Here is a 27,302-nt window from a genome sequence, read left to right as displayed (position 1 = left end):
GCCCACAGTGCTTACAGCCTAGTGGGGGATAGAGGCAAGTAACTAGGCAACTACAATACAGTGATAAGTACTAGGATACAGAATACAGAAGTACAGGGGGCTATGGGAGCAAAGAGGAGGGGCATCTAGCCTAGATAGGTGGAGATGGGGATGTCAACTTGAAAGCTGAGACCTGAGGGTAACTAGAGGATAGCCAGGTAAAGAGTAGGGGGAAGAGCATCTTAGGCAAAGAGGCCAACATACGTGAAGGCCCTGCGTAGGAACAGGAAGGAATTCAGCTTGGGAAAAATGAAGGGGGAGTGGCTAGAGGATGACTATAGAGGTGAGGTAGTAGATCATGCTGAGCCTTTTCAGGCTGCTTACGGGCTTTTGCCCTTTGTTCAAAGGAGCTGTGAAGCCTTATCAGCAGACGGTGGATGACGTGGGAGTTTAGGACTGAGGAAAGGAGTCTTTGTGAGGCTTAAAATAGTGTTATACAGACCGGAGTTGCCTCATATTGAGTAGTCTCTTAGCCCTGGCCCCATATTCCAAAGCAAGGGTGAACCCTGTCTGAGGCTCATTCACAAGCACCAGAGCACCTGCGCTGGGTGCCAGAACTGAGGCAGATTAGAAGTCAAGGCACTTCCCAGGGTCCCTGCTGCAGCCCGGTGTTGAGCCCAAATCTGAACCTTGTGTGATGCAAGAAAGCTCCCTGATAGCACTTTGATTTACTCAGGGACCAGGTACCATCACCCTATGCTCCTTGACCAAGGAATGCTCCAGATTTTTTCAGCATTCTCCCCTACCTCTGGAAGGGTGCAGTTATCTGACTGGAGCTTCATTATAGAGTGGGGTGGCCCCTCACTTTATGGGCCACTGGGGCTTTTTCAACATGAAAGGTACTGAGGTTCCAAGTGACTGGAGGCAGGACCTATAAGCAGAGCTCAAACCCTGGTTCCAGCACTTTCTGCCTGAGTGATCAGGGTTAATGTCTGGGGAGCCAAGGGCCCTCAGTTATTTCCGTTGCAAAACACGGCTAATAAAAGAAGCTACCTATTAAGATTATGTGTACTAAAGAAGATAATATATGTAAAGTGATTCGTTATGTGTCTGGCACATAATAAGCACTCAGTCCTTGTTAACTGTTATACTTTTTATTATTTTCCACCGGGGCTGCTTTTCCACAAGGTGATGATTCTGAGAATTGCTCTGGTCTTTGGAGGGTGGAAGGGAGTCGCTGGATGGTCTGAACCATAATTGCCTCGCGAGAGGGCTCCTGAGAGAGAGCCAGGCACCTTGAGCCAAGTTAAGTCCCCCATCTTTCTACCCCGTCAGCCCCTTCTCCCCAGAGCTCTGCGTACTGCCCTTCTACCCTGGGGCTCGTCCGCCGCCCAGAGATCCGTGCCGAGGCACAGGCGATCCCTGTCTCCCCCTGCTCAGCAGAGACCACAGTAGCATAGTCCGTAGGAGCCCCCCCAGGAAAGCCTGGAAGGGCACCTCCAGGAGACAGCCCTTACCGGCTCCCAGAGTCCGAACACCCTGCCGTCCAGCTGCCTTTTCGTGACGGAGCGTCCGCCCAGTCCCTGAGACCCACTGCGCTGCCCTTTCCTGGAGCCGTCGGGAGCCAGAGGCAGCTGGCGGGGATCGAGGATCCGGGATCCGGGATCCTGCTCAAGGGTTCCCCAGCCCGACAGGGTAGGCAGCTCCTGCAGGAGCTTCGGGAGAGTTGGAGGAGCGGTGCGGGTGGGGTTGGGGAGGGCGGGGCCTCCGTGGCGGCGGGCGGGGCGTGGGTGGGTCTTCGGTCTCCCAGCCGCCCCCTCCCCCGGCTGGTCCGCAGCCCCGCCCCGGCCCCTCCCTCCGGCCTGTGCGGCGGGTCCGGCGGCGGCGCCGGCGCGGGGACAGGCGGAGGCGCGGGACGTGGGGCGGCGCCGCGGGCAGAGCCGGGCGGACGGGCGCTGGCAGCAGCAGCGCCGCGGGCCCTTCGGAGTGGCCGCAGTCCGGGTCTTGGCCCTCCCATCCTGCCTCGCCGCGGTGAGTGCGACGGGCGGCCCCCAGGGGTGCGTTTGTATCCCTGTCTGCCCAGGTCCCGGTCCGGGTGCGAGCGGCGGTGTGTCTGTCCGAGTGTCTGTGGGTGAGGGCATAGATGCTTTTCAAAAGCTGTGCCTGTCCCTGTCCACGTGAGGCGTGTCCCTGTCCGTGAGAGCAGTGGGGGGATTCTTCGGGCTGTGGCTGCTCACGTGAGGTCCATGTTTGAGGGGGGAGGCGCGGGTGGATGGGTGATGCTTCCTTGGAGGAGCGCGGGGTTTGGGAGCTTGTGTATGTTGGCGGAGGGTGTCGAACGCTGCGGCCGAGGATGGTGGGGGGTGGGGGAGCGGGTGGGGCTGCTGAGTGGGACTCTGGTATCTTGTGGCCCAGCTTGTCCGAGGGTTCCTTTCTCCCTGGTGCAGACACTTCCACCCTTTGCTACCCCCTCCCTCCTCAGGCACCTAGAGGCCCACCAGCGGGTATAGAGGACACCCTTTCCTCCTCTAGCACTGGCCTCTGGACAGGAAGCCGCATCCGGAGGCTGTTTCTTGTAGGAAAGGACCCTTCTGTTTCCCCTGCAGCCTGGGCCCCGCCTGGAGGACCCCAGGCTCCTCCCTGGTTCTGGCCTCCTCCCTTCTGGACTTGGCTTCAGATCATGGGCTGCAAACCTGCAGGGACAGATGGTTGCAGGTTGGAGGGGCAGGCTGCACCCCAGGGAGGTCAGTCCACTAAAGGCCAGCCCTGGGCTTGTTCCTGGTGTGGGGGTCTCCGATGTGGAAAGCAAAAACCCAGGACTGGCCCCTGTAGGGAGATGAGATCTGGAAGGTTGGAGCAGGTGCAGAGGTCTTTTTCACAGGTCTCTCCCTGCCTGTCTGTCCAGCTCATCAGTGCCCATTCATCCCTTAAGCAGGGTTCTGATTTGCTGCAGAATTGGAATCAGAGCTGCAGGCCTGACAGGTGCCCTGCTTCTCTTGGCTTGCATGCCTCCAGTGACAGAGCACTTACTACTTCTGTTATGGGAAAGCTTCTTTATGTTAAGTGGAGGTCGTTTTCCTTGGAACTTCGTTCACTTGTCTTGTTATTGCCTTTGATTTTGCCTCTCTGTCTGGTGAGAGGATACTGCAGTGATTTAAAGCATGGCTCTCTTATCACCAACATATACTGAGCACCCTCTGTGTGCCAGGTGCTGCCTCAGCCACTTAGGGGACAATGGCATTCTTGCTGAGAGAAGAGCTTGAGCAAAGGCCCATAGTTGATATAGTACAGCCTGTGTTCAGAAAAATGGAGCAAAACCATTTTGCTAGGCTAGGGTAGGGGGTGCCCAGAGGGAGTGTCATGGGTGCCCTAAACTCAGCAAACATTTATTTTGGAAGGGAGGTGGGGACAACTACAGCCACTCTCTAACGCACCTAGCCTTCCTGTGGAAACCAGCAATCATACTCAAGGTAGTACAAGATTGGATTTAATCATGGGCACATATTACAGTCTGTAGGGACCTTTGGCTGGACAGAAAACCTTGGGAATCTCAGATTTGGGGAAGAAAAAGATACCCTCCCCCAATTTGCAAGTAAGGGGATGGAGTAGTCCAGAGTCTTACCTTGCATTGGCAAAATTAGTGAGAGTCAGGACTAACTCCTGGATCTCCTGACTTTTAACCTAGACACATTATAGGAGCAGAAGCAAGGATAATAGTCATACCTTATATCTGAAAGTTGAAAGAAGAGGAGGAATTGAAAAGACTCCCAGGATTCTGGCTGATGTGGCTAGGTGGATGGTGGTGGCTTTTACTGAGATGAGAGAGGCAGCAAGATGAGTACGTTAGGGGAAAGTGAATTCAGTTTTAGACTAGTCTCTAGCATCATCCCTGTACAGATGTCCAAGGTACAGCTGGATATACAGGTGTGGGTTCAAGAAGTTTTCTGCACAGGAGATAAGGCTTTGGGAGTCATTAGCAAGTGGATGGTAACTGAAACCATGGGAGGTGGTGAGATTTTCCAGACAGAGTATGGAAGTGAGGGGAGAAGAGGCCCTAGAACAAAGCCCTGAGGAGCTAGACATATAAGGAATGGACAGTGAAGGAGCAGCCAGAGAGGCAAGTGGAGAACTCGCATCGAGTGGGTTGTGATAGCATCAAGTACAGCCTCTGCCCTTTTGAGTCTTGCTCTCTTGCCCAACTGGTCTGTGTTTCTTAATTTTTCATGCTTCTGTTCCATTACTCACTGTTTTCCCAGTGTACCTATCAAACTCCTATTTGTCCCCCAAGAGCCGGCTCATATATCCCTTCCTCTGCAAGTCTTCTTTATTCTCCACCACTTTCAGAGTTGGGTACTTCCTCCTCTTTGCTGCCATAGCAGTTTGAATATGTCAATATCATGACACTTATCACATGGTAGTTGTATATTTCCATGTCTGTTTCCCACACTAGTCTGAGAACTTGTGAAGGACAGGGAGTGTGTCTGTTTCAGCATTGTGTCTCCAGGAACCACTTTAAGGGCCTTGCCAGAGGGCCCAGGAAGTTTGATTGTTTGATAGGTTGATCAGCTCATTGAATGGTTCATTCACCTACTTACTCAGTCTGGCAGAAGTGGGTGGGAGAGTTGGTACTGCAGATTTCATCATTTTCCTTGCCTGCCAATCTTATTGCAAGGATTCCTTGGCTTTGAGGACTCCACCTCCTCCAAGGCTTCATCTGTTTCAAAGAAAACCCAAAGACTGTAGCCTGCAGTCATTTGTCATTTTGCTGAAGCCTCAAATGATCAAATACGCTTGGAGGCCAGTGACCAGGAGTGAGTCATTTTCAGAAGCAAGTGAGCCTAACTGGCCTCTTGCATCCACTTTTTAACAATGCCTCGGTCACCTACCTTCACTCACAGCTGTGTCAATCACGTACGCTGGGACTCTCATGAGGTTGTACGAGGAAGTCATGGAGGAAGTTAGATGCTGTTTGAGAATTTGGAGAAACTGAAAAGCCTTGAAACACATCCTTTGCAGGTGTCAAAGATCAGGTGGAATCAGCACTGGCTGTCCTCATTTGCTCACAGTCAACTTCCTCTTCAGCCCCCTGTATCTGGCTTCCTTTCCTCCAGCCCTTAGAAACCACACTCCCTGAGGTTAATACCAGCTTCTTTTGGGCTTTAGATCATGGGAACTGTTTGCAGCATTTCACAATGAAGATTGTTCTCTTACTCGTGAAGCTCTCTTCTCCCTTGGCTTTCATATCTCTTTCCTGATTCTCCTGCCTCTCTGGCCACACCTTTTCAATTTCTTTTCAGGCTTTTTTTTTTTTTTTTTAAATGTTGAGCCTTCTTTTAATTTATTTATTTTTATTTTTGGCTGTGTTGGGTCTTCGTTTCTGTGCGAGGGCTTTCTCTAGTTGTGGCAAGCGGGGGCCACTCTTCATCGCAGTGCGTGGGCCTCTCACTATCGCGGCCTCTCTTGTTGCGGAGCACAGGCTCCAGACGCGCAGGCTCAGTAGTTGTGGCTCACGGGCCTAGTTGCTCTGCGGCATGTGGGATCTTCCCAGACCACGGCTCGAACCCGTGTCCCCTGCATCAGCAGGCAGATTCTCAACCACTGCGCCACCAGGGAAGCCCTCTTTTCAGGCTTTGCTTTCTGGGCCTGTCCCTTAAATGTTGAGGTTCGTTGGGGCACAGTCACAGGCTCTTCTTTCTCATCTTATGCCCCCTCTGGGTGATGTCATCCACTTCCATGCCTTCAGGTACCATCTCTACACCAACTCCCAAATCCATATCTCCAGGCCAGACCTCTTTCCTAGGCTCCAGCTTGTCTTTCCACCTGCCAGCTGGACCTCTCAAATGTCCCATAGGCACCTCAGATTCCTCTTACTAAACACTGAGCCTGTCACCCTCCCATCCAAACTGCTTGTCTTTCAGAGTTTTCAAGCCAGAAAACTGGGAATCATCTCTAATTCTTTCTTCTCCCTCTACTCTTCATATCTAAACAACTGGTCACCAAGTTCTATTGATTCCTCCCTATAAAATCCACTTCTGTCAACCTCCCCTTAGCCACTCCCCTAATCAAGGCCACCATCATCTCTCCTCTAGGATATCATGGCGTCTCTTAACTTTCTGCTCATGATACCCCTCAACTGTTTCCCACAGTGCAGTCAAAAATTTACTCTTTTTGCTCTCTCACTCTATACTTAAACCCTCTTCACCTCCCCACCCCGCTCCTTTGCTCTTTGGATAAAGCCTTAATCCCCTAGCAGGGAAGGGTAAAGTCTCAACTCCTCAATAAGGCCAACAGAGATTTGTATGATCTAGCTCCTGCCTACCACTGCATCTCATTTCTTAGTCCTCCCCTGTCACAGTGTTTGATTCAGTCTCCTGATGCAGAAGGCACCATTCTCTCTTTAACTCTTACCCATCCTGGAGCTCTTGAATAGCCCTTTCTTCAGGAGGACTCTCTGGGCCTCCAGCCTCCTGTACATCCTTCCCTCGCCCCAGATCTAGGTTAGGTGACTCTCAGCAATCAGTGCTTCCCTGTCATAGCCCTCACCATATTGCACTACATTAATTGATTTATTAGATTGTGGAATCCATGAAGGCTGAGCTGTGAGTATTTATCTTTGTATCCCCAGGCCTAGCAGAGGTGTTGAATGAATGCTGAAAAAGGAAATGAAGTGCCTTTAGAACCTCAGTTAAAAGATGGGAAGGATAAGGGATGCAGAGATGGCAGTAGGCAGCCCGAGGAAGGAGGGTGAAATCTCAGCTCTGAGTTCAAGATCTTCCAAGTACCTGCTGTGATAAACAGTCTGTTTAAACCATGGCCTATAGGACCTCGGGGGGCAGATCTCTAAGGAGCAGCGAGATGGGAGAGGTGGGAGTAAAAGCCCAGGAGAGGAAGGGAATCTTGGTGATTTAGGCAGGGGTGTGACCTCAGCGGCTGCATGCCCAGCACGTCTGGGTGGGGAACTGAAGCAGGAAGGGGAAGGGAGGGAGGAGCTGTCCGTGCTTGGATGTTGCCCAATCACCGCCCCTGTGTGACAGGCTGGGAGAGCCCCTTGGGCTTGGAGAGAGGTGGAGCCTGACTTCCAGCTGCCCCAGAAGGGCCCAGTAGACCACTCCTACTCTTCCTCTCAGCCCTCCCCTTCGCCAAACAGAAGCTTCAGCTTGGCTCCGGCCTCCTGTTCCCTCTGCCAACCCTCGGTCTGTCCTCCTCCTGCTATGTTGTTGTCTTTGTATTAAGTCTCCAGATTCAGAACCCTGCACATCTGGAGAAAGAACCTCAGAATCCCATTGTCCACATTCAGGGATGCCCTTCCTACCCTATCCATGCCCACCCTCACATAAACATAAGGCGCATGCAGCTGAGCCCCTCTCCTGCCCCTCCGCAAACCTGGAGAGAGCTGCGGACTCTGGACTGGCCCCACTGCATTCATTCATTCATTCTTCATTCACGCATTGTTTTTAGAGAGGGCCATGGTGCATGGAGTTGGGCACAGATAATGGTGACCTGCTCCCAGTCACTGCCTGTTTTGAAGTAGTCTGGCTCTCTTTCTGCTTCCCTTCATGGCCAGATTTCTCTCCTGAATTGTCTACAACTGCTGTGTTAATTTCTTCATTTCCATTCATCTTTCCATCACTCTGACCTGACTTCTGCCCCTCCCATTCCACCACAGCCAAATCTGGTGGACGCTCTCCAGTCTTCATCTTACTTCACCGCTCCTTCTTTCTTGAATGCCCCTCCTCCCCTGACTTCCTTGACCCCACACATTCTTGGTCTTCCTCCCATCTCTCTGAGTTCTCCTTCACTCTTCACTCTCTATCCCTAGATGGTCCCATCCATTATCATTGCCTTGTGTCATTAATATGCCAATGCTTCCAAGTCAAAAACCAGCCCAGACCTCTCCCTGGAGCTCCTATATTCTATTTCTTACTTGACATCTCTACCTGGGTATCACACAGGCACCTCTCAGACGTCTCATGGTTAAAATGGAATGGCCCAAATCAGCTCCTTAGCTTTCACTGTCTCTAGGCATAGCCCATCATCCTCAGGGGAGAAACCTGGGAGGCCTTATTGTCATTCCTTAACCCTCCCACATCCAGTCCATCGTGGTGTCCTTTTGACTCAACCTCATGGTTGTTTCTCAAATCAGTCCGCTTTTTTGCCTATAGCTCTGCTAATACCCAACATCAGCCTACCTGAAGAACTGGGGTAGCCTCCCAAGCTTCCACCCTGGCTCCTCTTCAATCCTCATAGCTGCCAGTGTAGCTTTTTAATTTATTTTTATTTTTTTGTAAATTGCATCATTTCCCTCCCAATTTGGGATAGAACCCAGATTCTTAACATCAAGGTCCTTTGTGATCTCATTCCAGCCTACCTTCCCAAACTCCCCTGTGGCCTTTTATGCCCTTTGCTCTGACCACATGAGCCCTTTCGGGTTCTCAGTGAGTTTCCGCCTAAGGACTTTCCTTCACGCTGTTGCTTCAGCCTAGAATGATTTCCCTCCCTCACTCTCTGATGCCCACACCCTCACCCCTACTATTTTCCTTCCAGCCCTCAAAGCTCTACTTAAAAGTTACCTGCTTGGAAAGGCCTTCCCCAATCACCCAATCAAAAAAGCATTCTTTCTCATAGCATCCTTTTCTTCTGTATAGCACTCCCCTCTCCCAATCTGTAATTATATATTTATTCATTTATTTACTTTTCACTACCTCCCCACCACGAGGACAGTGACCATATCTGTTCTGTTTATCACTCTATCCCCAGCACCTGTACAAAGTAGGCACTTAATAAATATTTGTTGAATTACTGAATTAATTCAATAAATATAGACCAATCCTTATGTCAGGCTCTGTGCTAAGTGCTAGGAATAAAAAAGAAATAAAATATAATGCCTCTCCTCAAGAACTCTGGACAAAACAGAGAAATAACAAGAAAATTACAGTATAGTGTATAAGGGCCAGGATGGAGGAAAGACAAGGTGCAGAGTGACATAAAGGTGGAGCACCTCACCAGACTTCAGGAAATCAGGGAAGGCCTTCTGGAGGAGGTGACAAGCAAAAGAGAACAAGGAGTTTTCCAGGAACTGAAAAGAAAGAAACCAGTGTGACTACTCATAGAATCATGAGACGTGAGGTGGTAGAGGGAGGTATGGGCCAAAGCTAAGCTTTGTTGGCCAATTTAAGGAGTTTGGACTTTGTCCTCTGGACAATGGAGAACCACTGAAAGAATTTAAACAGGGAGTTAGTGATAAGATGGAATGTGTGTTTAGAAGCCTCCTTCTGGCTGTGAGGGAGAGGGATGAGAAGGCATAGGCGAGGAGAAGGACACCAGTTAGGAGGCTGTTGCTGTATCGCTGGAGAGAATTGGTGGCACCTGAATTGGGGTGGTATCTGTGCAGTTGGAGAAAAGGGGATAAGGTATTTGGGAGGCAGAATCCACGAGACCTGGATACTGATTGGATGTGGAAAAGAATGTGATCCCGGGCAGTTGTGCTGGGAGGTGGGTCAGAGCATAGATAGAAGGGCTGCAGGTGGTCAGAGGAGAGACACTCCATCAGGAAAGTCTCCCGGGGGAGGGTTTGGGGGAGGCAGAGGAGATGAAGGGTGGGTGTGTCAGTGAAGGGCATCCCCGTACCACACACTTGACATACACTATCGCAAATTCTCAAAACAACCATTTGAGGTAGGGATTATTATTTCCATAACTGCAAATTAGGAAACTGAGGCTCAGAGAGGGTATATGAATTGTGCAAGGTCACATAGCTGGTAAGAGGCTGAGCTGGGTTTAAATCAATCTAACCTGACGCCTGTGCTTTTAACCAGAGCAGCAGGCCCGGAGGGTACTCAGTCCATGTTCTTCACCCTGCTGAGTCCCTGGCAGAGAAGAGATGGGGCTAGTGCTCTGCAGGGGATCAGGTGGGGAGAGGGTTTGCTGGCTTCCCTGGTACTGACCGTCTTTCCGTACACAGGCTGGTGTGAGTGGTAGGTGCCATCCGTGGGCACCATGGCGAAGAGGGAGGACAGCCCTGGCCCTGAGGTCCAGCCAATGGACAAGCAGTTCCTGGTGTGCAGCATCTGCCTGGATCGGTACCGGTGCCCCAAGGTTCTGCCCTGCCTGCACACCTTCTGTGAGAGGTGAGGGTGTGTGTACCGGGGAGGGATGAGGACCTTGCAGGCCCCCCGGAGAAGGGAGTGGCATGTGTAAACCTGTAAGAGGTGAGGGAGATGTGTGCACACATGGAGGGGAGGAGATGAACCCCAGCCTACAGGAGGTAAGGGTTCGGTGCAATAACCTGTGAGAGGACCGGAGGTTCCTAACACTGGTCTGTGGCCCCTGCCCAGAACAGGGCCTCCTCTGCCCCTGCCCAAACCCCAAGGCAGCCTTCCCAGAGAAATCAGGCAGAGCTGAGACTCTCAACCAGCTCTGGCACCAGAACTTTCTGACCAGTGTGGGAGGATGTTCAAAACTAGGTCTGTCCTCCCTGCCTGTCCTCACTGTTGTCCTGAGGCACTGAATGAAAGGCAACCCCTCCCAGCCTCTGGGCTTCTATCTATTATTCATTCACTTAACAAATATTTATTTATCGAGCAACTACTATGTGCCAGACCTGTCCCAGGCACTGGGCAAGCAGTGATAAGCAAAAGCAGATATGATCCTTGCTCTTAAGGAGCTTACAGCGTAGTGAAGGAGAAAGATAGTGATCAAATCATCTGACAGTCAGACTACAGATAAATGTAGTCCGTGCCACCTCAGTCAGACACCCTCCCAACGACGCCCTGCATCTTGCCATCACCCAGAATAATACCACTTCTTCTGTGGTTACAGACTCCAGTATCCCACTCTTGGCTTCCATTACCCCACTCTCACTACACCAGCTTTGACTGGATGTAGATGTCCAATGCCCTTGACTGCTCCGTCTTCTCCCAGCTCCTTCCTGGTCTCCCTTCCTTTCCTACCCATCCTGAATCCCATGGTGGACCATAGGCCTCTACAATTCCCACACACCTTTGTCCTTTTCTAAACCCATGTGGCAGAAGCTCAATCCTGGATCTGAGCTGGAATTGGAAAGCTCCATACCTTCTCCTATATCCAGATCACTGAGCATTCTTGGAGAAAATCAGTGCCTGAGAAATTATAACAGTAGCTACCGTGTATTGATTGCTTACTATTTGCCAGGGACTGGCTAAGTGATTTACACGTATTGATTTACTTGATCCTCACAACAGATACTTTATTATCCCCATTTTAGAGAGGAGGAAACTAGGGTTCAGAGTCATTAAGTAATTAAGAGATATTTCCGAGGCTCCGCAGCAAGTAAATAGTCGAGGTCTGAATCCAGGTTTAACTGCAGAGCCTTCTCTCTTAATACTACTCATTCATTTATCCCTTGGTCCCTGCTCTCAAAGACTTATGCTCTAGTGGGAGGTGACAGACAGTAGGCAAGCAAATAATCAAACAGGAGAGTCACAGCTTGGGCTAAGTGTTTTCCAGGAAATAAACAGGGAGTAAGTGCGGGCGGTTGGGCCAGGGGCTAGTCTACGTAGAGTCATCAGGGAAGGCTTCCCCGAGGAGGTGACATTTGACCTGAGACCTGAGGATGAGAAGGAAACAGACATGTACAGATTGTTCCAGGCAACAGGATTATCTTCACGCTGTTCCATGCAAAGGCCTTAAGAAAGGAGTGAGTGGGGCATGTTCAGAGACCAGGGGAGAAGCCAGCATGACTGAGTGAGGAGGAAAGTGGGATGAAGTGAGGTCCGAAAGAGTCAGAACAGTTCACGGGGGAGCTTGGCAGTTTTAGGAAAGTTTTGGATTTTGTTCTATATGCAGTGGGAAACCACAGGAGGATTTTTTTTTTTTAGCAGAGAAGTAATGTGACATAAATTAGACTTTTGTTTTTTGGCCGCGCCGCATGGCTTATGGGATTTTAGCTCCCCATCCAGGGATCGAATCCGAGCCCTCGGCAGTGAGAGCACGGAGTCCTAACAACTGGACTGCCAGGGAATTCCATAAATTAGATTTTTCTTAAAGCTCATTCTGGTTGTCGTTTGGAGAGTGGACTCTAGAGAAGCAAGAGTGGAAACAGGAAGCCAGTTAGGAAGCAGTCGTAAGCCAGGTATGTGCGACACGTAGGACGGAGATCTTGATGAGTTCAAAGGTATTCAGGATAAACTCCAGATTCAGCAAAGCTGGGGAGAGAATTACAGGGGAACTGAGTAGAATGGTTGAAATGCAGATTTCATAGTTGATGCCGTGATGGGTGATGAGACATAGGTAGTGCTGGGAGCATGGGAGTGGATAGCTGAGGTGAACTGGAGGAAAAGATCACGGGGGGAGGGGCTGAGAGGAAGCTTAGGAACTAAGAAATCTTGATGGTGGGTGGGTCACCCTGTGGATGTCAGAGCCACCGAGAATGATGGCAGGAGTGTGTGTGTGTTGGGGTGGGAGGGGAGGGTAACAGAAGAGAGTGAGCCAGAAGAAAGACTTCGGCCAATGGGGAAGCAACCATTGAGTCAGTGGAAACAACATCAGGGAGGGGTGTTGTAGACAGGCCTGAGCTTCCAAGGAGCTGGAGGAGAAGAATTTAGAAATGTTCCAGTTGGGGGCGGGGAGGACTCAACCCCACCTTCTGGTCCTGAGGAATGTGGAGTATGAGACAAAAACCACTCTCAACTCGAGAAGACTGAAGGGGAAACTAGGTCACAAATAAGTTAATATTTGTGAAGCACTTAGCATTGTGCCTGGCACATAGTGTTTGTTAAATAAAGAATAATTAATTCAGATCAAGAAGTGTAGAGAACGTTAAGAGAAGAGATTGAGGATATGGGAAACTTTGCAACAGGTAAATCTTCCCTCCACAAATTTGTGGTCTCCAAACACAGCCGCCGTCAGTCTGTTTCTAGTAAGATTCCTCTCCCGCTCCATTCAGTGACTGATCCCAGCCTCCCTGTCCCCCTGGATTCCCACCACCACCCCGCTCCTTCGCTTTCAGCAGCTGACCTTGCTGGAGGCAAGTTGGGCATCCTCTCTCTAATTTTGCCCTCTGTGCTCAAGTGCATCCACCTCATTTTCCCCTCCCTCCATCCAGAGGATGGGGTCCACTCCTTCCCTTCAAGCCAGCCTGAGCCACTCTCCCATCCCCAGACCTCGTCCCATGTCTTCTAGTGTCTTCCCTCCCTCCTCCTCTACTGGCTCCTCAACTTAGAAACGTGCTCAAGCCTCCCGTTACAAACAGATAAGAACACTCCTTTGTCCCTCTGTCCCTCCCAGCTGCCATCTAACCCATCAACCTACTTTTTACTCAAACTTCCAACCTCCCATTCACTCTTCAACTGGCAAGAGTCAAGCCTGCCTTCCTCTACCCCTCCCTCCACTCACTGTTTTCCTTACAGACAAAAGTACTCTTACAGTTGCCAGTTTCCATGGGCATTTTCCAGTCCTTAGCTTCCCTGACTCCGCAGCTGCTTTTGACACTGATGACCACTCATTCCCTGCTTCTGAAATTGCACTACTCACTTTGCTGCCCTGACACTCTCTCTCCTACCTCTCTGCCCGTTCCTCTTTGCTCTCCTCTTTCAGTATTTGCTGGGTGCTCTGTCCTGCTCTTGGCTCTGTAATCCCCTTCTTGGTGATCATATCGTCTCCCATGGCCTCAGAAGCCATCTAAATGTTGATGGCCTCCCTGTCTTTATCTCTAACCTGCCTTCTCCCCAGCTGTCTACCGATCCCCTCTGCCTGGATGTCCCACCGTTACAGTAAACTCAACCAGGGCAAGGCTGAACTTCCCTGTAAACCAGTCCTCTTTCTGTGTCTCTCATCGTGGTGAATGTCACTCAGTCACCTAAGCTAGGAATCTGGGAGTCAACTGAGACTCATCTCTCACTCCCCACGTCTAATCAGACGACACTACCCACTGGCTGCACTTCTCAAATACCTCTCAAATTTGTTCCACCTCAGTCTGCATTGCTGTTGCCTAAATGCAGGGCTTCCTCACCTCTTGCCTGGACTATTACAAGAGCACCTTGGTTAAGCACATGCTTCGCCTCGGATCTGGCTCTCGTGCTTACTAGCTTTGTTACTTTGGGCCACTTACCCTTTCTGAGTCCATTAACAAACACCACGTGCAAAGCACAGCTGCCACATTGTGCTTAATGAATGGTAGCTGGATACTGAGGAGGACGGTGCTCCTACCCCCTGTCTGCTGTCTCATCATGTTCGCATTCACCCTCCACACAGAGGCAGAAATGGAAAGCTGGCTGTACCATGCTCCTGCAGCTGGCTCGTGCCGTTCAGATAGCTTCTAAGCTCCTTGACGTGACCCAGGAGCCCTCCATGAACTGGCCCACGCCTCTCTCTCCACACTTCCCTTACCATTCCTTGCCTTGGGCGTCCTCTCCAGCCACCTTGAACTGCTTATAATTCCCTACTCATACTATGCTGTTTCTGGCCACCTTGTGTATCTGGAACACCCTTCCTCCTCTCCCTGCACCTTTCTTGGTCAGACTAACATTTATTGGGCTTCCCTGGTGGCGCAGTGGTTGAGAGTCCACCTGCCGATGGCAGGGGACATGGGTTCGTGCCCCGGTCCGGGAGGGTCCCACATGCCGCGGAGCGGCTGGGCCCGTGAGTCATGGCCGCTGAGCCTGCGCGCCCGGAACCTGTGCTCCGCAACGGGAGAGGCCACAGCAGTGGTAGCGCAAAAAAAAAAACAAACAAAAAGAACAATTATTTGTCCAGGAAGATTTTGCTTACGTCACCTCCTCTTCAGCCTTTTCTGGCTACCCTCTCTACTACCAGAGGCCCCTTCTGTGCATTTCCTTATCACTGCATCTTCTGTGTTCCTTATATTAATGACAGGTAATCCTAATAGCTGTAATTAGTATTATAATAGTATTGTAATACTACAATATATTGTACCTTCTGGGAGTCAGGCGTGTCAGCACTTTACATTTAATTCTCCACACCTTGTGAAGCCTGTACTGTCTCCATCTTACAAAGGAGAGATCCTTGGCTCATAAAAGTTAAGTAACTTGTCAGGGGTCATACAGTATAATAGTTGACTGACCTGGGAATTGAACCCAGGCAGCCTAGCTCCAGGACCCATGCCTTTAATCATCACACTGTTTACTTCTACAAACTCTAATTTTGTTACTTTTTTTCTCTACAAACGGGGAGTATTTTAGAGGTAGGCACTGTGCTTTATCTTTGTATCCCCAGAGCTTGGCATAAATTTGGCAAGAGCAGGTAGTCAGTAAATGTTTAATGAGTTAATGGTGCGGGGGTAGGTAGTCACACATTTTCTGTGAGAAGGGTTTGTAAACACCTGTGAAAGGTGAACTTGTGTCTGCGCACACTGTGAGGAATGCGTGTATGTCTGATCCTCTGAGAGACGTCAGGGATGTGTTGCCACTCAGTTGTGAGAGGTGAGGCCTTTTACCCCTGCTGTTACGACAAGATGCGTGTGCCGGCCAGAGAGGTTCCTAAACGAATGTGACAGCACAGCTGTGAGCACAAGGACTGGCGCCCATGGCAGGTGACAGGAGGGGTGCACTGACACCGCCCTGCCGCTTCATCCCTTTGACTCCCCCTCCTCCCCGGCCAGATGCCTCCAGAACTACATCCCTGCCCAGAGCCTGACGCTGTCCTGTCCAGTGTGTCGGCAGACGTCCATCCTCCCTGAGCAGGGCGTCTCTGCGCTGCAGAACAACTTCTTCATCAGCAGCCTCATGGAGGCCATGCAGCAGGCACCTGACGGGGCCCACGACCCCGAGGACCCCCACCCCCTCAGCGCAGTGGCCGGCCGCCCCCTCTCCTGCCCCAACCATGAAGGCAAGGTGGGCCCAAGCAGGCCCAGTGAGGCCAGGACTTGGGGTGGAGGGGGAGGAGAGGTCGGGGGAGGGGCCGAGTGGCTGCGGGTGAGAGGGTATTCTAAGTGGTCCGGGTAGCGGGGGTGCACCTGGAAGGTGAGAGGCAAGGAAGGCAGGTGGGGTGGGGGAGGGCAGGGGACAGAGAAGCGTGGTGTCTAGTCGTTGCCTGATGGGAGTCCTTGCGCCGCCAGACGATGGAGTTTTACTGTGAGGCCTGTGAGACGGCCATGTGCGGCGAGTGCCGCGCCGGCGAGCATCGGGAGCACGGCACCGTGCTGCTGCGTGACGTGGTGGAGCAGCACAAGGCGGCCCTGCAGCGCCAGCTCGAGGCGGTGCGCGGCCGGTAGGCGCCCGGCGGGAGCCCGGGCTGGTGGGGCCGTCTGGGATGGTGTCTCAGCGGGGGCAGAGGAGGGACCTTCGGGAGGGTGGAGATAAAATTCTTAGGGAGGGTAGGGGGGGTCTCAGGGAGCGGAAATCCTGGAGGGCGGCAGTAGGGTCTCCAGGGAGAAGGGACAGTTTCGTGAGGGCATCCTCAAGCAGCTCTGGTATGAGCTGTTTCCCCTCCCCAGACTACCACAGCTGTCCGCTGCCATCGCCTTAGTGGGGGGCATCAACCAGCAGCTGCAGGAGCGCAAGGCAGAGGCCCTGGCCCAGATCAGCGCAGCCTTCGAGGACCTGGAGCAAGCGCTGCAGCAGCGCAAGCAGGCCCTGGTCAGCGACCTGGAGGCCATTTGTGGAGCCAAGCAGAAGGTGTGTCCGCTCACCCTTTCCCACCACCGTCCATCATGAGATGGCCTGTCGCCTCCATGCGTCCCCTGCTCCCCACACGCGCGCACCCCTTCCCCTAGTCTATACTTGCCCCCTTCTGGCGTGGCCAGTAGGTACTGCGGGCATCTGTGTCCCTCGTCCACACTCACCCTCTTGTATTCCCTTCATGCCATAGTACAAGTTCATCAGGGATCACAGAGACACCCCCCTCACCTTCCCCTCCACAAGCCTGCTTACCCAACCCTCCCCTAACCCCTCCTCAGGTGTTGCAGACCCAGTTAGACACACTGCGCCAGGGGCAGGAACACATCGGCAGTAGCTGCAGCTTCGCTGAGCAGGCACTGCGCCTGGGCTCGGCCCCGGAGGTGTTGCTCGTGCGCAAGCACATGCGAGAGCGGCTGGCGGCGTTGGCAGCGCAGGCCTTCCCGGAGCGGCCCCACGAGAACGCGCAGCTGGAACTGGTCCTCGAGGTCGATGGGCTGCGGCGATCGGTGCTCAATCTGGGTGCGCTGCTCACTACGAGCGCCACTGCACACGAGACGGTGGCCACTGGCGAGGGCCTGCGCCAGGCGCTGGTGGGCCAGCCCGCCTCTCTCACTGTCACTACCAAAGACAAGGATGGGCGGCTGGTGCGCACAGGCAGCGCCGAGCTGCGCGCGGAGATCACAGGCCCCGACGGCACACGCCTGCCGGTGCCCGTGGTGGACCACAAGAACGGCACGTACGAGCTGGTGTACACGGCGCGCTCCGAAGGCGAGCTGCTCCTCTCGGTGCTGCTCTATGGACAGCCGGTGCGCGGCAGCCCCTTCCGCGTGCGGGCCCTGCGTCCTGGGGACCTGCCACCTTCCCCGGACGACGTCAAGCGCCGCGTCAAGTCCCCTGGCGGCCCGGGCAGCCACGTGCGCCAGAAGGCGGTGCGTAGGCCCAGCTCCATGTACAGCACCGGCGGCAAACGGAAGGACAACCCCATTGAGGACGAGCTCGTCTTCCGCGTTGGTACAGAGAGCCTTGGGCGGAGGCAGAGCGGGGTTGAGGCGGGGCCAGAGACTCAAAATGACCTCAGTGTGAATTTTTTGCTTCCATCCCGTTTCTTCCCCACAGGCAGTCGTGGAAGGGAGAAGGGTGAATTCACCAATTTACAGGGTGTGTCCGCAGCCAGCAGCGGCCGCATAGTGGTAGCAGACAGCAACAACCAATGTATCCAGGTAAGCTCTCCCCTAACACCAAAATAGAAGTTCTCAAGCTACAGCCTAGTAAAACAACAACAAAACAAAAATAAAACAAAGAAACAAAAACCCAACAAAGTATACAGGTCGCCTCCTGAAGGGTGAAACCCTACAGATACTACCTTTACTTAAAGAGCAATGAATCACAGCACCACCCCTTCCCCACTCACTCGCCGTCCGTTCCGCAAGGGCCACAGCAGGAACCAGCGCCTTCACAGTTAGGCACGGGGGTTTACTGTGCCGGCAGCCTCTACCTCCCAGGCTGTGGCTCAGGCCAGACCAGCTCCTGGACCCCAAAGATCCGGCTCATTGTTCCCTCCTCGCTGCCTCCACCTGAGTCCCTGGCTGGCTCACTTTCTGCCCACCACGGTGGTCAGGATACAGCCTCTGCAGCTCCCCACTATCTCCCAGCATGCCTGCGTGGATCCAGAATGCGTGTCGTCTGTGCCCGTCTCTGCAAACGTCCAGTTGACTAGACAGTCAAACGGGGAGAACTTGTGAAAAGGGGTGCCTTCCAGTGGCTGGACTGTAGTGCGTCCTCATAGGTGGTCCTGCCTCTGGCCCTCCCAGCGCCTCACGCACCTGAGGAAAGCATCTGCCACTTGAACGGACGTAGCCTCTGCTGCACTTTGAGCTCCGTGAAGCCAGAAAATGCGGTGTTTTCCCTTTTCCTTGTAGTGAGCCTACGAACAGGCAGAGCCAGTGACGGGCACCAGTGTGGTAGGTGCCGCAGAGCAGTTCACAGCTCAGGCTCTGAAACCAGACACCTGGGCTTGAATCCTAGCGCTGCCACTTACTGACAAGTCATGTGACCTCCCTGAGCTTAGGTTAACTCATGTGTAAAATTAGGAAAAGAATACCTCAGAGGGTTGCTGGGAGCATTGAATGACATCATGTACTGAGCCTGGCACCAAGTGAACCTTCTGACGCTTAGCTGTTGTTGAAAATACCATTGTCCAGGTGGGGACAAAAGCCAGGAGGTGGGAAGGTGCTATAGGGCGTTGTTCAGGGAACTGGAAGGGTCCCAGAGTGGCTGGAGGGAGATTGCTATTAGAAGTGGAGTAGCTGAGGTCACGCTGTAAACGGCTTTGGAGAGGAAGCTGTGGAATTTTGACTTTATTCTGTACAGGATTGTCTCTAACTACTGTAAGCTTTCAGTTCTTGGAAACGTTTTGTCAGGTAGTAAAACTTTCCCCTGAAGATCCTTACTTCCCATCTGTACACTTAAACTTCTCCCGGACCCTCTGCCTGAGTACGCCCGTCACAGATGCAGCTCTGCCAAAGGCCTGTCACCTCAGTGTCAGCTCCTCCTGGCCCTTGCTTTCCACCTAGCGGACTGAAAGAGCCAGGAACTCTTCCATGACTATATTCCCAAGCCTATCTAGCCCGCCTTTATTCCCACCTTGTTCCTAAGAGCAGAGGAAAGGAGAAGCTCAGGTCCACGCAGGGAGGCGTTTGGGTCCAGGCTGGATGGTGAGAAGTGGAGGGGTTTGGATGGGTAGGGGTGGCGCTGAGGCCCTGCTCCATCACAGCCTCCACCCTCCAGCTCCGTTCCGCCTTCTTATGCCAAGGATGCTTTTTGGCACAGAAGTTGAGGTTTGGGAAACTTCCCCTGGGGTGCACACACAGGGTACTCATATCCCCGGAAAGATGTGCCACTTTGTCTCCCTGACGAGGGCCTGTGTCTGTCTGTTGTTTCAGGGTGGGGACTTAAGAGGGAGGGCCTAGTGCAGCCCCTCCCCCCTCCGAACACTTCCTTCTACTACAGCAATCCTCCTTGCCCCTGCTGCCACCCATGCAGCAACCTCATAGCTGCTAGGAGCCTGGCTCTCGATTCCGAAGCTGAGGTTCTCTCACTCTGGGGTCCTCAGGTCTGCTATGGGCCAGGCTCCCAGATGCACTGTGGCTCCCCCTCAGTTCATGAGGATTGGGGCCCTCGTGAACTTCTCCTCCTTTGGACCCGGCTGTGGTGGCAGCTGAGGCAGATCCTCTCCTTGTGCTGAATCAGCATCAGCTGACAGAAAAGAAGAAACATTTTGTGATTCTGAATGAAGAACTTGATTTGGATATATTACATCCTTGTGTAATGGTCTGAGTCCAGAAATTTTATCAGCTCTTCTGTGAAAACATCCTCATTTCCTTCAGGCAGAATGCTGATCACACTCTCCTCCAAGCTCCCTCAGCCTTTTGCCATATAGCACTTTTCATTCTCTGCCAGAATCACTGGTTTGTTCGTTTTATTTTGTTTTGGTCTCTCCCCCAAGTAGACTCAGATCCTGAAGTTGCTTACTGCTACCATGGCAAAAGAGAGACATGTTAAGGATCAAATTAGGGCACTGGCAGATTCTAGAGATAAGGAAGCAAATATGGTAGGTTTTGACGAGCCATCAGATATCCAGGGAGAGGGAGGGATCAAGAATTGCCGGGCTTGGTGACCTGAGTAGGCGGTGTTGCCGTTTGGGAGCGGGCCTGGGAATAAGTTGATGAATTCACTTTTGCCTGCGGTGAGTTTGAGATAGCTGTGCGGCATCCAAGGGGAGGTGTGCGATTCTGGTCTGGGAGTGAGCTGACGGATTTATTCATTTGTTGAATGTCTGCCGTGTGCCAGTTGCTATTCCAGTGCTGCAAATGCAGCAGCGAACAAAACAGACACAGTCCCTGCCCCACCTGGGGCTTACATCCTTAGATGGGGGACAAGGATACTTAGCAGTTATTTAGTGACAGGAGTGACAGTTGTTATGAAAAGAGCTAAAAAGCATATATCACGGAGACTTAACTTTATGTGTGTATATTGATTTAGGAGATGGAGTTGTTCATTAAAGCCTTCTCTGGGGCTTCCCCGGTGGCGCAGTGGTTGAGGGTCCACCTGCCGATGCAGGGGACACGGGTTCGTGCCCCGGTCCGGGAAGATCCCACGTGCCGCGGAGCGGCTGGGCCCGCGAGCCATGGCCGCTGAGCCTGCGCGTCCGGAGCCTGTGCTCCGCAACGGGAGAGGCCACAGCAGTGAGAGGCCCGCGTACCGCAAAAAAAAAAAAACACAAAACCTTCTCTGAAGAAGTGACCTGGAAATTCTGAGAACTGGAGGATGAGTAGGAGTTGGCCAGGTGTAATGGGTGGGATAGGTTAGGATAGGCTGGGAAGAGGAAGACCCCCTAAAGCCTCAGTGTTGAGCTAGAAACTAAGCTGCTCGGAGTGGAGGAGGCAGGCACATTGCCTCACTACCCAGCTGGTGGTACCTTTTCGTCCCTCTCACAGCACCTCTTCAGCCCGTGGCGCCTACCTTCTCCAAGTGCTGTCCAACCACAGGGGACCAGGGCAGAAGCCAGGGGCATTTCTGATCAGCCAGGGAAGGGCATGATGGGAGGTCCACATCAGGAGGAAGTGATGTCCATTGGTGAGACCAGTTCAAACAGCCCTGCGGGCCTAAGAAACAGAGATGATGCAGGGGCGGGGGGCTCAGTCCACGCAGGAGGGAGAACATCTGGATCAAAGAACAAGGCCAAGGCCCATAACTTGAGTCCTCCAAGGCTGCTCCTGGCTCTGATTTATCTTGTGTCCCTAGAGTTATAACAAAGCAATGTGTGAGCCTTATGCAGTGAGTGACGTTGTGGCTGTGAAGGAGGAGCAAGAAGGCTTAGCTATGGAGGAGAGGAGCATTAAAATCGTAGGTGCTTTTAGGATGGTGAGACCCGAGCGTGTTGCTAAGGTGGAAGAAGTACAAGAGGGTGAGAGGTTGAAAGGTCTCCTCTGTCCAGATTACCTTATCAGCCTCATAGCCTGGACGGGCTAATCCGTGTCCATTCCCCCACCCTCACCTACCCCTTTCTTGTCTGCTGCTAAGTCCTGTGGAGTCTTCCTCCCGTATGTCTCTCGATCCATCTACTTCCCTCCAGCGAGTGCCCTGGTCCAAGCCATCATCAGTTCTCACCTGGACCCTGCAGCACCTCTGCCTGGCCGGCCAGCTTCCAGTCTCGACTCCTCCCTGCAGCCAGAGTGCTCGTTCTGAAAAAGCTTCCATGTGATCTTTCCAACACCACCAAGCAGTTCTCCAGCTCCCAGTGGACACTGGCCAGGGATCCTTTAAATTCAACTCAGTTCCGACATGATCTACCTGGAGATGGCATCACATCCCACAGGTTGAAGGCTCAGTCCCATAAGACTGCCCCTACTTCAGATGCTAATCGAAAGTTCAGTTTGTCACCTGTAGTCTGACCAACCAGCTATAAAGTGGAAGTTCCCACAACCCACTCCTGTGTTCAGTTAATTAGCTAGAGCAGCTCACAGAACTCAGAGAAACATTTAATTACGTTTATCAGTTTACTATAACAGATATTATAAAAGATACAGATGAGCAGCCAGGTAAGAGATACATAGGGTGAGGTCTGGAAGAGTCCCTAGTATAAGGAGCTTTGGTTCCTGTGGAACTGGGGTACACACCCTCCTGGCACCAACCCGGAAGCTCATCATATCTTCTTGTTCAAGAATTTTTATAAAGCTTAATCTGTGCTCCCCACCCCTTCTCCTTCCCAGAGGTTGGTGGGTAGAGCTGAAAGTTCTGACCCTTTAATCAGATGGTCTTTCTGGTGACCAGCCCCATCCTGAAGCTATCTAGCGCCCCCCCAACACCCTAAGTCACCTCATTAGCATAAACTCAAAAGAGACTCCTTATGAATGACAAAAGACACTTATTGATCAGGAAATTTTAAGGGTTTGAGGAGCTCTGTGCCAGGCACTGGGGACAAAGGCCGAATATATTTCTTTTTTTTTTTCCCCCAAATTTATTTATTTGTCTATTTTTGGCTGCCTTGGGTTCGTTGCTGCGCGCGGGCTTTCTCTAGTTGTGGCAGCGGGGGTTACTCTTTGTTGTGGTGCACGGGCTTCTCATTGTGGTGGCTTCTCTTGTGGAGCAGGGGCTCTAGGTGCGCGGGCTTCGGTAGTTGTGACACACGGGCTTAGTTGCTCCGCGGCAGGTAGGATCTCACCGGACCAGGGCTCGAACCCGTGTCCCCTGTGTTGGCGGGCAGATTCTCAACCACTGTGCCACCAGGGAAGTCCCTCAAATATATTTCTTATTATATTACAAAGTCAGATCTCCCCTTGTCACCTTCCTGCCCAGAAATTTTCAGTGAATTCTCATCATACCCAGAATAAAACCTTACTCCTTCTGTTCTTTACGGGAGTGCCCACTGCCCTCCATCCACACTAGGCAAGTAGTGCCCATACTGAATTCAAGCAGCGCCCCTATTGGACTCTGTGCCTTCTACGTACTGCTGACTCTGCTTAAACACCTTTCTTCCTCCTTCTTTACTCGCCAACTTTGGTTCAGCTCTTGGCGTCCCTATTAGGCTTTTAGCTCAGATTGCCCCTGCTCTTGGACCACCTCTCACCCCTTTCACATTCCCACAGTCCCATTCACGCCTCTGCTGCCTGTCCCCTAAGGTCTGCGCTGGCAACATCCGATTCTCCCCACAGCAGGGTGTCAGAAAGTGCTTGTTGAGTGCTGGATGAATGGGGGTGGGCCTCCTCCCTCAGGGTCCTGCTCCCTCCCCTCTGTGCCCACAGTCTCTCCCCTCCTGCCCCCTCCCTCCCTTGCTCCTCTGCTCCAGGTTTTCTCCAATGAAGGCCAGTTCAAGTTCCGCTTTGGGGTCCGAGGACGCTCGCCTGGGCAGCTGCAGCGTCCCACAGGTGTGGCTGTGGACACCAATGGAGACATTATCGTGGCAGACTATGACAACCGTTGGGTCAGCATCTTCTCGCCTGAGGGCAAGTTCAAGGTGAGAGGCCTGCTGTCACTCTACTCTGCACCCTTGGCCAGCTGAGATGTCCATTCTAGTGCCTCCTGGTGGTCAGGGCCTGGACTGCTCGATCCATCCTCGGCCTAAGGTTCTGCTTTGGTGCCAGGCTGGGACTACTCTCCCCACGGGGCAGGATAAAGCCCCTAACGGATATCCCCTTCCTCCAGACCAAGCTTGGAGCTGGCCGCCTCATGGGCCCCAAGGGAGTGGCTGTAGACCGGAATGGGCATATCATTGTGGTCGACAACAAGTCCTGCTGCGTCTTTACCTTCCAGCCCAATGGCAAGCTGGTTGGCCGTTTTGGGGGCCGCGGGGCCACTGACCGCCACTTTGCAGGTATTGGGAAAGAACTTAGAGACCTAGTCTCTGATACCCCAGTCCCAAAGAACTCCCCTGGATGTCCCAGCTCTACAGACCCCCTCCTCCTATATCTTGGCCCTAGGGGACCCCGTCCCTTCACTATACCCTAGCACCATCATCCCAGAGACCCCACCCCTCTCCTCACACCACAGCTTTGTCATCCCAGATGTTCTCCCATCCCATTCAGTATCCTGGCTTACTGCCAGAGGGCCCACTTTGTATTTTCAGGGCCCCATTTTGTGGCTGTGAACAACAAGAATGAGATTGTAGTGACGGATTTCCATAACCATTCAGTGAAGGTCAGTGTTCTCCCTCCCTCTATGACCACAGTTCCATCATCCTTTCCTCTTGCACAAGACTCCTCTCTCCCTCACCTCCCTTTTCTCCCCCTTGAGATCATTCATTTGAACAATTAACATTTATGGCGTGGCCGCGTTGTCCCAGGCACTATGCTAGAAGCTGGGAATACAGTGATGAATAAAGCAAATACATTCCCTATCTTATTGGTTCTGGTCTAGTGGGGAAGAGAAGAAAGTGCCAGGATATTACAGTGTGATGTGATGCATTCTGTGGCAGGAGAGTGCGGGGAAACTGAGCGAGGGGGTAGCAGGAGCATTTGATGCAGGTGGAACTAAGCACAGGTGGGAATTCACCAGAAGGTAGGGGGACAGGAGAAGCCAAGGAGGTGGGAACTCATACCATGTAGTCAAGAAACTACAAGTAGTTCAGATGAGGTTTGAAGAGGGGAGTGGTGCCAGGTGAGAGTGAGGCTTGCTCATTCCCTCAAGGGGCTTGCTCTCTTCCTAAGAGCTATGGGCAGTCACTGAATGATTGCAGGCAGGAGGGTGATGCAGTCCTGTGTGTCTTAGAAAGATTGCTCTGGCTGAGGCGAGACTAGAGGCAGGAAGATCAGTCTTTTACAATAATCTGGCTGAGGACCATTGCAGTGGCAATATATGCATAGGGTACAGATTTGCGATACAGTCAGCGGGTTGTGGTAATTCATTGGCCGTGGAACAGAGGAGAAGGGGGAGTCGAGAATGACTCATGGCTACCTGGGTGTTGCCAGTCACTGGGAAGGAGAAAGAAGAACTACTTTTCCAGGGAAGATAAGCTGCCCAAGGGACATCAGCTGGAGATGTCCAGTAGGCAGTGGCATGCATGGACGTGAAGCCTGGGAAGAAGAACTGGTTTATAGCTGCAGACCTGGGGATCCTCAGCCCTGGGGCTTCACCCCATCCTCCTCCAAGGCCCCGTCTTCTGCCTGAGGCCAGGTCCCCAGTCCCCAGCCCTTTCCCCTGCCAGGTGTACAGTGCCGACGGAGAGTTCCTCTTCAAGTTCGGCTCCCACGGCGAGGGCAATGGGCAGTTCAATGCCCCCACGGGAGTAGCCGTGGACTCCAATGGAAACATCATCGTGGCTGACTGGGGCAATAGCCGCATCCAGGTGAGGAAGGCCCGGGGATGGCACCAGGGTGAGGTTTCCCGCTGGGCCCCAGGCACCCCCTCCTCAAATGCCACTCATCTGCCTGATCTCACGGCTCCCTCCAATCTCCGCTCGTCCCTCAGGTATTCGACAGCTCTGGCTCCTTCCTGTCCTATATCAACACATCTGCAGAGCCACTGTATGGCCCGCAGGGCCTGGCACTGACCTCGGATGGCCACGTGGTGGTGGCCGACGCGGGCAACCACTGCTTTAAGGCCTATCGCTACCTCCAGTAGCTGCACGGGACCTGCCTGGCTCTTGGAGGGACGGACATAGGGGTGATTGGACAAGATGGTCTGGCCAGGAGGTGGGCCAGACCTGGCAGCACTGAATGTGGGCTGCGGGCGCGGGTGCGCCCGGTGCCCTCCCTCTCCCCCCTCCCAACCCCACGGTTGCACTTTATTTATTCGGTTCTTGCTTTGGTGACTGGGTGGGCCTGGACCATGGTCCCAAGGATGTGTGCAGAGCTTCACCCTCCCCTCCCCTCCTTAAACATCACCCCATCCCCTCGGTCTGCTCCCCACCCCCCCAGCCTGGGGCCAGAGCAGCCTCTTACTCCAGGGCAGAAGTCCCTCTGGTTGTCTCCCTACCAGCCCGTACACACTGACAGAGACAGCAGTACCCACCCCTCACATTAAATAGATGTGTTCGCCACGATGGTTTTGTTGCTTTCTTGTGGGCCGGGGCTGGGAGGGGAGGGGAGGGTGCAACTACCTCTTGACGAAAAGGTGGGCAGGCAGCTGGGAAGGGGACCCAGATTCCCAAATGTGCCCTGATGTTTTGAAGCTTCAGGAGAGGAGAGCAGAGAAGGGGAACGCCTGGGGCTCAGCCACCTCTGAATGCCTGTCCCCAGACCCACGTCTCCTGCAGAAATAGTAAGTCCTTTGGCTATCTGCTCTGGGGCTGAGAAATGACCCTGGCCTAGAACACAGCCAGCAGCTGTCAGGAGAACAGTTGGAGGGATGACAGCAATCCTTGAAACGCAGGCCTGGGTTAGGGACCTGGGGCGAGCCCAGGTGGAAGCTGGCTGTGGGAGACTCCGTGGCCAATTTCAGAACTCAGTCCTGGAGGCTCGGAGCTCTGCTTCCCCCTCCTGCTGTTCATGCCAAGACTGCTGCCCTTTCCCCACAGTGGAACAAGGGTCCTAGCATCCCCTCCTGAGCTCTGTTCTGCCAGGGTTTGGCTGCCAGTTCCAGAGATGATTACCACTAGCTCTCAGTGATTTGGGAGGTAGGGACTGTGATTCTCCCTGTCTACAAAAGGCTGAAGCTGCCCTTCATTGCTGAGTAAGAGCAGAGCGCAGTCTTGAATCTGTAGGTGTCATACTCCTAACCGATAAGTTATAGCACCTTACTCATTCTTACGCCCCTTGCACCTAGCATGGTGACTGGCAGAGAAGGCACTCAACAGTATCTGGGGAGTCATGGGTCTGGGAGGGTTGGTTATAAGAGGTCATGGGGAAGCTCAAGACTTTGTCCTGGTGTAGCATGATTCCCAGGGCTAGGGTGGGAGGGCCTGTCCATGCACCTGTGGAAGACCATAGGGGCTTTGCAGAGATCAAAGGGACACCGTGTGGACCACATGGTGTGTTCACCTTCCTGCTGCTTTTCGGCCCCACTGGTTGGGACCTGGTAAGCAGGTGGAGGGACGGATGAACTCCCTGAAGGCTCTAAGGCAAGTGTTACAGGGCCTGGCCCCAATTAGGAGTAGGATTGCCTGAGCCCGTGCCCTGGCCAGCAGAGGTGGTGTGCTTAACCATCAGTCACTCAGCGCCAGCCTAAGCCACGCAGAAGTCATCTCAAGCCAGGGCGGGGCGCGGGTGGTGTGTG

General features: G+C 52.9%; 1 protein-coding gene across 5 annotated transcripts; it reads left to right on the top strand.

The window, feature by feature from the left end:
• The first annotated feature begins 762 nt into the window (after positions 1-762).
• Positions 763-26,128, top strand: TRIM3 (tripartite motif containing 3). 5 transcript variants are annotated; one of them, XM_029208686.1, is made up of 12 exons: positions 763-1,674; positions 9,941-10,106; positions 15,575-15,806; positions 16,031-16,182; positions 16,409-16,589; positions 16,871-17,603; positions 17,709-17,812; positions 23,440-23,607; positions 23,796-23,964; positions 24,217-24,287; positions 25,294-25,434; positions 25,557-26,127. In XM_029208686.1, exons 2-12 carry the CDS (start codon positions 9,976-9,978, stop codon positions 25,707-25,709), a joined length of 2,235 nt encoding a protein of 744 aa, XP_029064519.1. In that variant the 5' UTR covers positions 763-1,674; positions 9,941-9,975; the 3' UTR covers positions 25,710-26,127. The 5 variants fall into 5 exon arrangements, with proteins under 5 accessions (XP_029064519.1, XP_029064518.1, XP_029064520.1 ...); XM_029208685.1 differs by lacking the exon at positions 763-1,674 and adding an exon at positions 1,873-2,010 and having other exon boundaries at positions 25,557-26,128; XM_029208687.1 differs by lacking the exon at positions 763-1,674 and adding an exon at positions 2,646-2,723.
• The last annotated feature ends 1,174 nt before the right edge of the window (positions 26,129-27,302 follow it).

This window comes from Monodon monoceros, unplaced genomic scaffold (genome assembly GCF_005190385.1).
Source record: "Monodon monoceros isolate NGI ecotype Baffin Bay Population unplaced genomic scaffold, NGI_Narwhal_1 Super_Scaffold_7, whole genome shotgun sequence".
Taxonomy (NCBI): domain Eukaryota; kingdom Metazoa; phylum Chordata; class Mammalia; order Artiodactyla; family Monodontidae; genus Monodon; species Monodon monoceros.
Note: the sequence above shows the minus strand (reverse complement) of the source record. Positions and strands in the feature narration are given on the sequence as shown.